The sequence below is a fragment of the Megalobrama amblycephala genome, linkage group LG12, assembly GCF_018812025.1.
Source record: "Megalobrama amblycephala isolate DHTTF-2021 linkage group LG12, ASM1881202v1, whole genome shotgun sequence".
Lineage (NCBI taxonomy): Eukaryota > Metazoa > Chordata > Actinopteri > Cypriniformes > Xenocyprididae > Megalobrama > Megalobrama amblycephala.
The window spans coordinates 5,112,501-5,124,946 of record NC_063055.1 but is presented as its reverse complement, the minus strand read 5'-3'; the positions used below and the strand labels follow the sequence as shown (position 1 = coordinate 5,124,946).

Here is a 12,446-nt window from a genome sequence, read left to right as displayed (position 1 = left end):
ATGATTGTGTTTGTCTGAAAGAAGATAGTCATATACACCTAGGATGGCTTGAGGGTGAGTAAATCATTATTTTTATTTTTGGGTGAACTAACCTTTAAAAGCATCACAGCAGAGCATTAAAGTCTGTGCAACCCCTATTATCCACCATCTTGGATTTATTCACTGAGTCAGTCGCAGTGCATTCTGGGATTGTCTTCTCTGTGAAGGATAAAATTCAGCTAAAGTAAGGCAGCATAGTTAAGTTGCCTACCTTTTAAAACAACTGTCTCAACAGAAGTGCACGTGACGCCTGAAAATGCTGTCTAGGTAGGCAGCTCCCTAGGTTTGGGAACAGAGCTTATCTCTCCAGCAGAAGCTTCCATTACCCAGTCAATGAATGTGTAAACAGTGGCATCAAGCTTCCTGTGATCTCTGATAGGACGGTCTAGCGTCAGGCCCCTGTCCTCTTTCTCCTGTCTCTATTTGTCTCGTTTCTCTCTTATCGTCTCTCCTCTGCTCCACACTCCTCATCAATCCCACATTTCACATCCAACTGAGCTCTGATTGGCCCACTGCAGACATCAGAACCTGAGACCATATGGACCCGCCTGACCCCAAACAACTCCAACAAGCACATTAAAAAGGACACTTTCTACACTTTCATAAACACTAATTATATTGCTCAACAAAAGCCATAATTTAGTTTTACATGATCATTTTCTAATCTGACTGTATCTTTAAGAAGTCCATATCAAAATGACCTCATCAGAGTTACTGAATAGGTGTTTATATGTAAATGTGGACAGATTATGTTAATGAGCTCATGGAAATTACTTTAATACAGTGGACTAAGTGACTAAATCAGTGTTGTTATTGTTAACTAAAGCTAAAACTATTAAAAATCATTTTTGTTAATTTAAAGTAAAGCTGAAATAAGAGGAAATATATTAGAAATGTTGCCTAAGACGTCCATATCAAAAAATATTAAAGTTCCATATTAAAAATATTTTTCGTTAATTGAAATAAAATATAAATATTTTGACTAATTGAAATAAAATAAGTTGAAACATGAAAATTACTAAAAATGAAATAAAATAAATTAAAGTTATATAGAAGTATTAAAAAACAAAAAGGACCAAAGCACGTAATAAAATTTTAAAACTGAAACTGAAAATATAAAAATAAAATCTAATCCAAAATATTAATAAATACTATATCTGTATATAAATAATACTAAAATAACACTGGACTAAATAGTGAATAGATGTTTATGCATAAAGATGATGATTGTAACATGATTTCTGAGTCATTTTGCAGGACAGTTTTATGTTGTGAGATTAGGGTCTACATCAAACTCTTGTAAGAGGAAGAAAAATCCAATTTTACACAATATATGACCCTTTTAACAGGTTTTTAATTGCCAAAAAATCAAATGAATAATCTCAAGTTGTTCTTAAAGTTGTGTTTCTTCGAGTCATGTGGAATCGAACAGTGAATGTATGGCCTTGTTTCTGCAGGTTGTGTGTGTGTGAAGCAGGTGTGCAGCTCACCTGGGGCCTCGATCAGCTGTTTATATATTCCCAGGAACGCAGACTCCGCCTCCTTACTGCGCTGGCTCAATGCAACCACCTGCAGCAGAGAGATGAGGTCATCAATCTAGGACACACTTAAGGGCCATGCAACACATAATAAAACATTACAATCAATAATTCTGCTCCATATGTTGATACCGCAGAGCTACAAATGAACAGAGCAAAGTTTATTCCAGTACTTAAGCGGAGAAAAACATTAGCACGATCACTCTCGAGGAAAACTATGTCTAATAAACTCACCAATGCAACAAAGCATCCGATACTCCGACAAATATACGAGGTACTCAACACAGCGGCTTCACACTCATCACAACACTCACTAAGGGAACGTTTGGAGTTATTTCTGCAGTATGTCTACAGTGCATTATGGATGGCTTATTACGTTTGGCAAAATGTGCAGAAAAACAACAAGGCACACCCCACAGAATACTGTATCCCACAATGCAATGCGCTTGACTTGAACTTCCACTTAAAATAAATAATATCAACTGTGATTTTTCCAGACTTATTTAATTCAACTGCATATAAGTTAAAATATATATTACCTAAAATTGGACTTAAAATTGGACTGCAAAATTAAAACAGCTAAGTAAGTCCAGTGTAATTGCAAATAATTCCAATGTAAAAATGGTCCTGACACAAAACTTTAGCATACTACTGTTCAAAAGATGTAGCTTTGTATACTGCATATTGTTTCACAAACATTTTTACCATGCCATATACTATGGAAGCTTGTTTCTGCAACTTTTTATTCTGACTTCTTTTCTCAGAATTGCGAGATATTAACTCACAATTGCGAGAAATAGTCAGGATTGCGAGATATAAACTCACAATTGCGAGAAATAAAGTCAGGATTGCGAGATATAAACTCGAAAATCTGACTTGTTTCTCACAATTCTGACATTATAACTCGCAATTGTGAGTTTATATCTCGCAATTCCGAGTTATGATGTCAGAATTGTGAGACAAACTCAATTGCGAGATATAAACTCAGAATTCTGACTTTTTTCCTCGCAATTGCGAGATGTAAACTACGCAATTCTAACTTTTTTTCTCAGAATTGAGAGATACAGTATAAACTCGCAATGGCGAGTTATAAAGTCCAATTCTGGGGGGAAAAAAGAGTTTATATCTCACAATTCTGACTTTATAACACTCAATTGCAACTTTTTAACTCGCAAATGTGTTTTTGAGTTTATATCATGCAATTCTGATAAAAAAGTTGCAATTATACCTTTTTTATTTTTTATTCAGTGGTGGAAACAAGCTTCCATAATATACAATATGCATTAATGTTCAAAATGTTTTTAGAACATCTCTTCTTCTCACCAAGGCTGCATTTATTTGATCAAATACAGTAAAAAAAATTGTGAAAAAATTACATTTTAAAATAGCTGTTTTGTATTTATTTAAATATATATTAAACTGTAATTTATTTCTGTGATCAAAGCTGAATTTTCAGCATCATTACTCCAGTCTTCAGAGTCACATGATCCTTCAGAAATCATTCTAATATGCTGATTTATTGCTCAAGAAACACGCTCTAGTACACTATTATTCCTTTCTGAACACCATAGTGCTAAATATGTGAAGTCTGCATGTGTCTGTGTGAGACAGAAATGAAGAGTAAAGTGCTGCTGAGGGCTCTGGGTCTGTGCTGGACTACTGTGCACAGTGAAGCCAGGTCAGATTCAACCAGAACCTCGACTAACCCGACCCGTCACCCCGCTATTCTCCTCTCCACAGGTGACTCAAACCAATTACGGATTCATTAAGAAAGAGCAGGAGCAGAATGGGCCGCCACCTGGCCCCATAGAGAGGGCACCTGTGCCTGTGGATATGTAGGTTAGAGCTCCAAAGACCACACAGAAAACCTCCAAAGCAACAGCGTTCCACTCCAGCCGCTCAAACTCGAGCCATCGTTGAGATTCTAGTGCACACTGGAGGGGAAGTTACTGCTCAAATCGGCCGGCCAGGCCCCTGATGGGACGCTCGCTGCCCATGTGAAATATGAGCAGACAGGCCTGCGGGTGAAGAGGGTTTGATGCCAGTTGTGACGGGAGAAGAGAGACTCACAGCGACTGTGACCGAAATCAAACACAAAGTCCTTTATTTTCAAATCAAATCATTATTGTTTGACTCAAAGGATGTTTTATATTTAAGAAAATCAAATTGTGTTGAGTGAAGAAAAATCAATGGCTGGATTACTGTGAAGTATACATGAGTGAAAAGTGTCAAGAACAGATCTGGGTCATATTTCAGCCCCCCAAAAAAGAAAATAATTGTGATTTGCTTAAAGGATGAGTTCACTTCAGAATGAAAATTCCTGATAATTTACTCACTCCCATGTCATCCAAGATGTTCATGTTCTTTCTTTCTTTGGTCGAAAAGAAATGAAGGTTTTTGAGGAAAACATTCCAGGATTTTTCTCCATATAGTGGACTTCACTGGGGATCAACAGGTTGAAGGTCCAAATTGCTGTTTCAGTGTGTCACGCATTACACAATCATGTTGGAAAGGTCAAGCGTGACGTACCACAGTAGGGCGAAAAACTCCAAACTTCAAAATCGTCTGACATCGTTGTTTTACCTTTTTTTGTAAAGGCAGTTTGTCTTAGTCTTTGCACATTCGCTTTGTAGACACTGGATCGGTACTTCTGCCTACGTCACGTGTGACCTTTCCAACGTGATTAAGTAATACGTGGTGCATCGCAGAGCAGTGCAAGATGAGCATTTGTGGTTAAAAAGTATATACATTTTTATTTTATTTTTTTAGAAAATGAACGATCGTTTTAGAATAAGACACTTATTCCTCGTCTGGGATCGTGTAGAGCTCTTTGAAGCTGCACTGAAACTGACATTTGAATCTTCAACCTGTTGAACCCCAGTGAAGTCCACTATATGGAGAAAAATCCTGGAATGTTTTCCTCAAAAACCTTAATTTCTTTTCGACTGAAGAAAGAAAGACATGAACATCTTGGATGACATGGGGCTGAGTAAATTATCAGGAAATTTTAATTCTGAACTGAACTAATCCTTTAAAGAAAGTCTATTTTATGACAGCAATGAAAAAAAATGTTGTAGGATTTACTTTTCACTCAGAAATTTCTAGTAATTTCACAAATAATTACAAAGAAATGGCAAGTAACACACTGACACCTGAAATTTTGAAGTATAGACTGAAATAGTATTTTCTTGTTAAAACATACTCTAATAATCTCTGATTTATTTACAACTTCAAAAATATTTTTTACAGTGTTTATAGAAGCCTATCGCAATACAAAAACATTTTATAAATTATTTATGCTAAAAAAATCATTTTTGCTGTACATTGCCTTTAATGTAGGCTGATTTAAATTTTAAAAAGATTAATTAATTGATTACTTTTATCACTTTTTAATATTAATTCAAGAAAACTTAATCTTAATGGTTCTAAAAATAGGCATTCTTTCCATTCAAAATATTATTTATTTTTTGGTTTGGGGTTGAAATATGACCCAGGTATTCTCTTCATGAGATTCATTGATGCTAAGAAATTAAAAACTGTAGGCAGTATTCACAGTAATATGTAAAACACTATGAAATTGTAGTATACTGCGATCACATTTTGCATTTAAAGGGATAGTTTAAATGCATTTTGCATTTCAAGGGATAATTATAGGGATAATTAGTGAAAATTTTCTCATCATTTACTCACCGTCATGTTGTTTCAAACCGGTATGAGTTTTGTGTTCAACAGAAGAAAGAAACTCATACAGGTCTGAAACAACATGAGGGTGAGTAAATGATGACAAAATGTTCATTTTTGGGTGAAATATCCCTTTAATTCAGTAGCATTAATTTATAGCATTGTGGGAAAGTACTTTCTTTGAAAACAGTAGGCAGTATGGTATTCTGAAGCTGCTCAATAAGCATCATGTCATCTGAAGCGGCGAGTCTGCCGTACGTTCAGCCCTCTTCTGTCGCTGCCTCATGGAGTTCATGCAGAATAGAGCAGCACTACAGGAATCGATACTGATACAATAGTCTCCCGCTCTCGCTCTCTAAAAGCAATTGTGTTTCTCTCTCTTTTTCTTTTTTTCCTCTCTCTCCTTTTGCCAAGACATGGCATTCAGTTGCTCCATCAGCACTGGAGCTCTCACATATGAAGAACACAAACCAGTGAACACAAGAAAAGAGAGTGTGTGAAGATGTTAAACAAGTCAGAGCATCTGCTGATCTGATTGGTTTAATTAATGGTGCTTCTCAACAGCACTTACAAAACCTATTTAAATCTACTCTCGTCTCAACTTTAAAGCTGAAGTCTGTCATTTCAGAACCACTAGAGTCACAAGACAACTGCACATATAAGACCTAAACACTCCCCCTATCTGCCATTGGTCAGACAAACAAATAGTCCCGCCCCAAACTCAGTCAGAACTTGACATGTCGCGCAGCTTAAAACAAACAGATCAATGACAATTTAACTTCCTGAAGAGTGAACTACTAATGACCTACAGGAATATTAAAAAGTAATTTATTATCCAAAAAAGACACTTCAGCTTAGTATCTGGTACTTCTTTCAATGTTCAGAATCTTATTGGAGACTAAAATACACGTTGTTTGGGTTTTTTCTTTCCTACAGCATCAGGACTGAAAACATGAATGAATTGCACACAGACTGTCTCACATATGGCCGGATAATCACGCAAAGATAAATCCCTGTAATTCTGCAAGAGACAACAAAGATTTCCTTATGAATATACACAAGATGAAGAGCCATTTCAGCCTCCATTTTTCAAGGGTATAATGACTTATTAGACAAAAGCATCATCACTATGACGATCATCATCATCATCCTCCTCACATGTTAACATTGGAACATTTTTACATATCTCTCAGAGCTCTTCATCATCTCCTAAAGAGAGAACACACCATTAACCCGTCAACTCCAGTGCCTAGACATCAATTACACACACACACACACACACACACACACACACACACACACACACACACACACACACACACACACACAGGTTTTAATATGCACAGGACACCTCCACGTCACTGAACCAGCATCCGTCTCTCCTGAGACAATCTCAAGTCCAGACAACATACGACAGCACTATTTTATGCTGTATAAAATCATACTGAATATTAATTTAGATTGATAACTGAGAAATATTAAAAGGCTGAAATATGAGTTTGATGTACTAAAACATTCTGTAACAATTAGAATATAAAACTTTCTTCTTTTTGTGAGTATTTATTGAAAATTAACTGCAAAAAATGTTTTATGATTTTTTTTCTTTTCTTTTTTTTTTTATTTACTCACCCTTATGTATGGAAGCTTGTTTCCGCCATGAAATAAAAAATAAAAAAGGTAATTGCAACTTTTTTTCTCAGAATTGCAAGATATAAACTGACAACTGCGAGTTATAAAGTCAGAATTGCGTGATATAAAGTCAGAATTGTGAGATATAAAGTCAGAATTGTGAGATATATACTTGTAATTGCATGTTATAATGTCCAATTGTGAGAAAAAAATAGAAAAACGCAATTCTGTCTGACTTTATAAGACGCAGTTGGCAATTTATATCTTGCAATTTTGAGAAAAAAAAAATCAGAATTGAGTTATAAAGTCAGAATTGCATGATAAAAACTCGCAATCGTGAGAAAAAAAGTCAGAATTATGAGATACAAAGTCGCAATGACCTTTTATATATATATATATATATATATATATATATATATATATATATATATATATATATATATTTATTTTTTTTTTTTTTTTTTTTTTTACCAATAAACTTTGATCAAAAGTTATAGTAAAATATTATTTAATTGTAAATGCAAATACAATGGAAATTACATTTATTGTATTAGGAAAATACAGAAAAATGACATTTCTCCTGTATATAAACTACCGTTCAAAAGACTGAGGTTGGTAAGACTTTTTAATGTTTTAGAAAGAAGAAAGAAGTCTCTTCTGCTCACCAAGGCTGCATTTATTTGATCAAAAATACTATGAAATATTGTGAAATATTATTACAGTTTAAAATAACTGTTTTCTATGTGAATATATTTTAAATGTAGTTTATTCCTATGATCAAAGCTGAATTTTCAGCATCATTACTCCAGTCTTCAGTGTCACATGATCCTTCAGAAATCATTCTAATATGATGATTTTCTGCTCAAGAAACATTTCTTATTATTATCAATGTTGTGCTGCTTAATATTTTAGTGGAAACTGTGATACATTTTTGTTTAGGATTCTTTTATTAATGGAAAGTTCAAAAGAACAGCATTTTTTAAAAAAGTTCAAAAGGCCAGAAGTAAACCAGCCGTGTCTGACATGCACAAGCCCTTTAATAATACTTTGAAAAGTTTACAGTAATTTCTTCTTCTAGTTTGTAAAAGCAGACACTCAGCACTGCACGTCTTTTTAATTACAGCTTCAAAGCGCAGAGAACTTAAGGATACTTCTTAGTCCCGAAACTTAAAGCAGCGATCTGCCAAATTTCAAAGGTATAATTTAGTTTTTACATTAAACACACTCCAGCATTCACTGACTAATTTCTCATTTGCACAAACGAAGAAAAAAAATCAAATGCTTGACTGCCAAAAGCATCTGTGGTTGGATCCCATAATTAATTTGAAAACAGAAACTATGCTTAATTTTCAGAATCCGTGAATGTGTTTTCACACACGAGCAACTTGTGTGTGCGGGTCAAGATGATCACAAAGAAATCAAGAAAAGTCAGTGTACAACAATAAAATGTGACAAAAAGAGAGCGTGAGCAAGAAATGAAGGCAGAGAGACTCCAATAAAGACTAGCAATTAGCAATTATACACTCATCAATTACAATTATCACAACTGGTGATTATGCAATTAGCAGTGAATCATCACGTTTAGCCATGATGGCGGAACATTTAGAATGTACTACGAAAAGAGTTTGGGTTCAAGAGGACAAAGAGTCAGATTGAGTGACTGAGTGACTTTATTAAAAACTACTACAATGCAAAAAAATATTTTCATGATTTGTTATCACAACATTTTTTCCTTTGTCAAATCAACTTAGATAATTAATGTGGTTCAGATAACATCGTTTTTTGAGTTTCTGTTGATTAAACCAATCGCCTTCATTGTATTAACTCAAATTTTTAATTTCAATGAACTTAAAATTTTAAGGCAACCAGGTAACTTCCTTTTTTAAGTTAAACCAAAAAATCTTTTCACAGTGGAGTTAAGTTAATCGCCATCAGTGTGAACTGGCCATTTTTAAGGGATAGTTCAACCCAAAATAAGATTTTGCGTTGTTCTAAACCTGTATACTGTTATTTTTGTGTTTTTTGTGAAACATAAAAGAAAAAGTTTAGAAGAATCATACTGGTTGCCATTAAAAGATGTAAAAGGACCATAAAAGTATCACAAAAAGTCTATCACTATATTTCAAGTCTTCTGAAATCTGACAGCTTTTTGTGAGGAACAGACCAAAAATGTAATTTTAAATTTAATCACTGCTTTAAATTGAGATGCATATACAATTATTTACACTTATGTTGATTTTTTTTTTCCTCTCTGAAATCCACATATTATGTTTCTTGCACCAAAATCAGTTTATCATGACTATTTTCCAGCCTCTCTGTAACCATTAGAAATAAACAGGCTGTTTTTGCTACTCTCCCTTTAAGACTTATATATGCAATAATGAACGAGCCGTCTTTACAGTTTAGTTTCAAATAAATATTTTGTTTGAGCTGGAGAGGGAATGAATGTTAGTGTGTGTCTAAATATAGCACATCAAACTCTCATTTGCATCAAAAAATCCAAGATATGAACATTTAAACTCTTGCTACACAATTATTGAAACACACAAGTGTGTCTGTGGCGTTCTCTGGCACGCGAGACTCCTCCGTCAGGTTGCGTTCCTGTAGTGACAGTTCAGAGCAGCTCTATTATGTGTTCACTTTAATAACAACCGCTGGATACACCACCATCACCACACAAACACACACACACAAACACACACGCACACACACGCGCGGGCACTCAGAGTGAGTCAACCACAAACAGCACATAGAGAGGAGGCTGTTTTATAACAAAGCACAAAAGGAACAATCCACTGTTACATTAAAATGACATTTACATGAACATTCTCATCAGAGCGACTTAGAGACGCTGTCAGCTTTATTTCTCAAGAACATCCAGTTTCATAGGTGTTTGAAATACTATAGTTATTTTCCCAGAACTCAAAAATTATGTCTAAATACATACAGGAGACCGGACTATTTGTTACACATTTTTCCACTGAATATTTCTTATAGCTAGTTTATTTTTGAAAGTGGATTTCTGTATTACCTTAAATTTCTTAATGCCACTATTATTGGCCAGAAAAAAAAAGCTTACTAAAGTGATGTTCACCTATAGCGGGGCATGTTGTCACATTATAGGGGATACATTTTCACAGAGGAACCTGCGATTAAACAACTTATTAAAGAAAACAAAAAAACCTGAAAAAATTATTTTAAAAAAATTCATGAAGCAGAGAAATATGTTAATGTTTAATAATTGTGAATAATATTTCTATTCATTATTATTAATTGTATAAATATAATTTATAAAATATATCTATATATATATATCTATATATATATATATATATATATATATATATATATATATATCTATATATATATATATATATATATATATATATATATATAACATAAAATATTATAAAAATGTGTCATTTTTATGACTATACAGTGCACAGCATAAATGAGTACACCCCCTCTGAAACTTCTGAATGTCAGCAACTACTCAATTACTTAGAAGACATGTTAGGGTTCTTTAGAGATATAATGTTCCAGCAAGTCTGCTTAATCAATTACCAAAGAAGAATGTCAAAATTATTCAGGAAAATAAGATTTTCTTATCAAGGTGATAAAATGCTGTGTAGCAAAAATGAGTATACATTCCTAAAAGTTACTAAAAAAAAAAAAAAAAAAAAAAAAAAAACTCTGGTGCAAGTTTAAGGCAACAGGTAAGTATGTTGAAACAAAACATTTAGAAATAAGTCATTTCTTGCTAATTAAAAGTGTTATATAGTCCACTGAATAATTCTCAGACTTAATGCTGACAACAATGGAAGCACTTGAGAGAGAACTGTCAGGAAACTTATTTCTTAGCACAAAAGAGGACAGTGGTACAAGAGGATTACCAAATCATTGTTTTAAGTGTGAAAATATAGCAAAAGTAACACAGAAATTCAAAAACAATGGACTTGTGACAAGGCCCCTGAAATAATCAGACCTTAATTTTAAGCTTTCATTTAGTGATGAGGGATTTTTTTGCTAGGCAAAGAGCAGGAGAAATACCAAGCAAGTGTCTCAGAGCCAGCAAAAGCTATGAAAAGAGTGACTGTTTATCTCACAGAGTAAGATGCAGCCTGCAGAAATGACATGGATGGTTGTTGTTCTCACTGAAACTACCTACTGTAGCCAAAGCACAATAAAGTCAGTTAGCCATTTCTAAAGCCCATATTTATAAAATATAGATTCTGGGAATCAATACTCTGGTCTCATGAGACCAAATCAATCATTTTGGATCCAACAGCATCCAAAATGTTATGATTTTGCTAGAGGAGGAGTACAGTGAGAAGTGCCTGGTTCCCACAGTAAAGTTCAGTGGTAGTAAAGCTCTTATATAGGGATGTATGAGTGCTGAAGGTGTGAGGGAGTTGTGCTTTATCAATGCTGTCATGAATTCCCACACCACTGTGTAATTTAATACACAAACTTGACACAGAAGATGTTACCCTTTCCTCATTCCCTGCATTGTTGAGCATTTTTTCAACATGACAATGAGGATATGCATTCTCCCAAGGTGAAAAACCTTCATGTATTGCACTCAATCTTAACCCTCTTGAGCACCTGTGGGGGATTCTGTAGAGACGAGTTGAGCAACGCTCCCCATTAAAGATCAGGGCATTTAAGAAGCTCATCATCCAGGGGTTAAACAGGACAGATGTGACAATTTGTCATGAACTTGTACACTCTGTGCCAAGAAGGGTCAGAGCAGTATATTCAAATTAATGGAGGGCATACTAAGCACTAGAATATTATACTTTTGTTGAATTAAATCTAGGGTGTACTCATTTCTGCAATCCTTAATTTAATAAAAATTGGCTAATTTACTTATTTTATGGCAATTAATGACATATATTTCTCAGTTTTTATTATGTATATGTTTAATACAATTTAGTTTTGCCATCTTTCCATGAATTGTATTAGTGATCATTAGTGATCATAAAGAAAATACATCTTTTGTATTTGTTCAGAGAGGGTGTACTCATTTATGCTGTGCACTGATACACACACACATACACACACATATATGGAAAATCCTCCAGTCCTTAGCACCTATAACACAGGAAGTCAGTCCATGAACAAAAGTGATAATAGATCATATACATTCTGACAATAATAAGCACATGCGTAAGGCAAACTATGAGTTATCCAACGTCATAGTAAATCTGTCTGTACAGTTTGAGATGGACTGTGTGAAAAAGCAGCTGCTCTCTCTGAGGCGCAGAGAGAAATGAGCAACCGAAGTCCTGACACATATCCAGTCCCCACGTCAATTCCAATCAGCAGCCTGTGTCACTCTCTCTCTCTCTTACACACACACACACACACACACACAGTCGAGAGTCACAGTACCAGCGCAGTGCTGGTGCAACATGCAGGGCTCGACAATAAGGACTGCCCAATGGCCCAGGGCCAGCTTGAAAGACGCTCAGGACAGTTGGTGGATTTGTGACCTGATTGGGCCAATGCTGCATTGTCACGAAAGTTTACTTTGCACGTATTTTTAAATCTTGCCAG

The 12,446-nt window shown here is 34.6% G+C and overlaps 1 protein-coding gene across 2 annotated transcripts in view; it reads right to left on the bottom strand.

Annotated features, from left to right (window-relative positions):
* Nucleotides 1–12,446, bottom strand: part of cux2b (cut-like homeobox 2b) — a 186,503-nt gene that overhangs the window by 53,735 nt on the left and 120,322 nt on the right. For both annotated transcript variants that reach the window (XM_048209083.1, XM_048209084.1), the window contains exon 4: nucleotides 1,530–1,608. In XM_048209083.1, coding sequence (XP_048065040.1) covers nucleotides 1,530–1,608 — 79 coding nt within the window. The remainder of the gene's footprint in view (nucleotides 1–1,529; nucleotides 1,609–12,446) is intronic.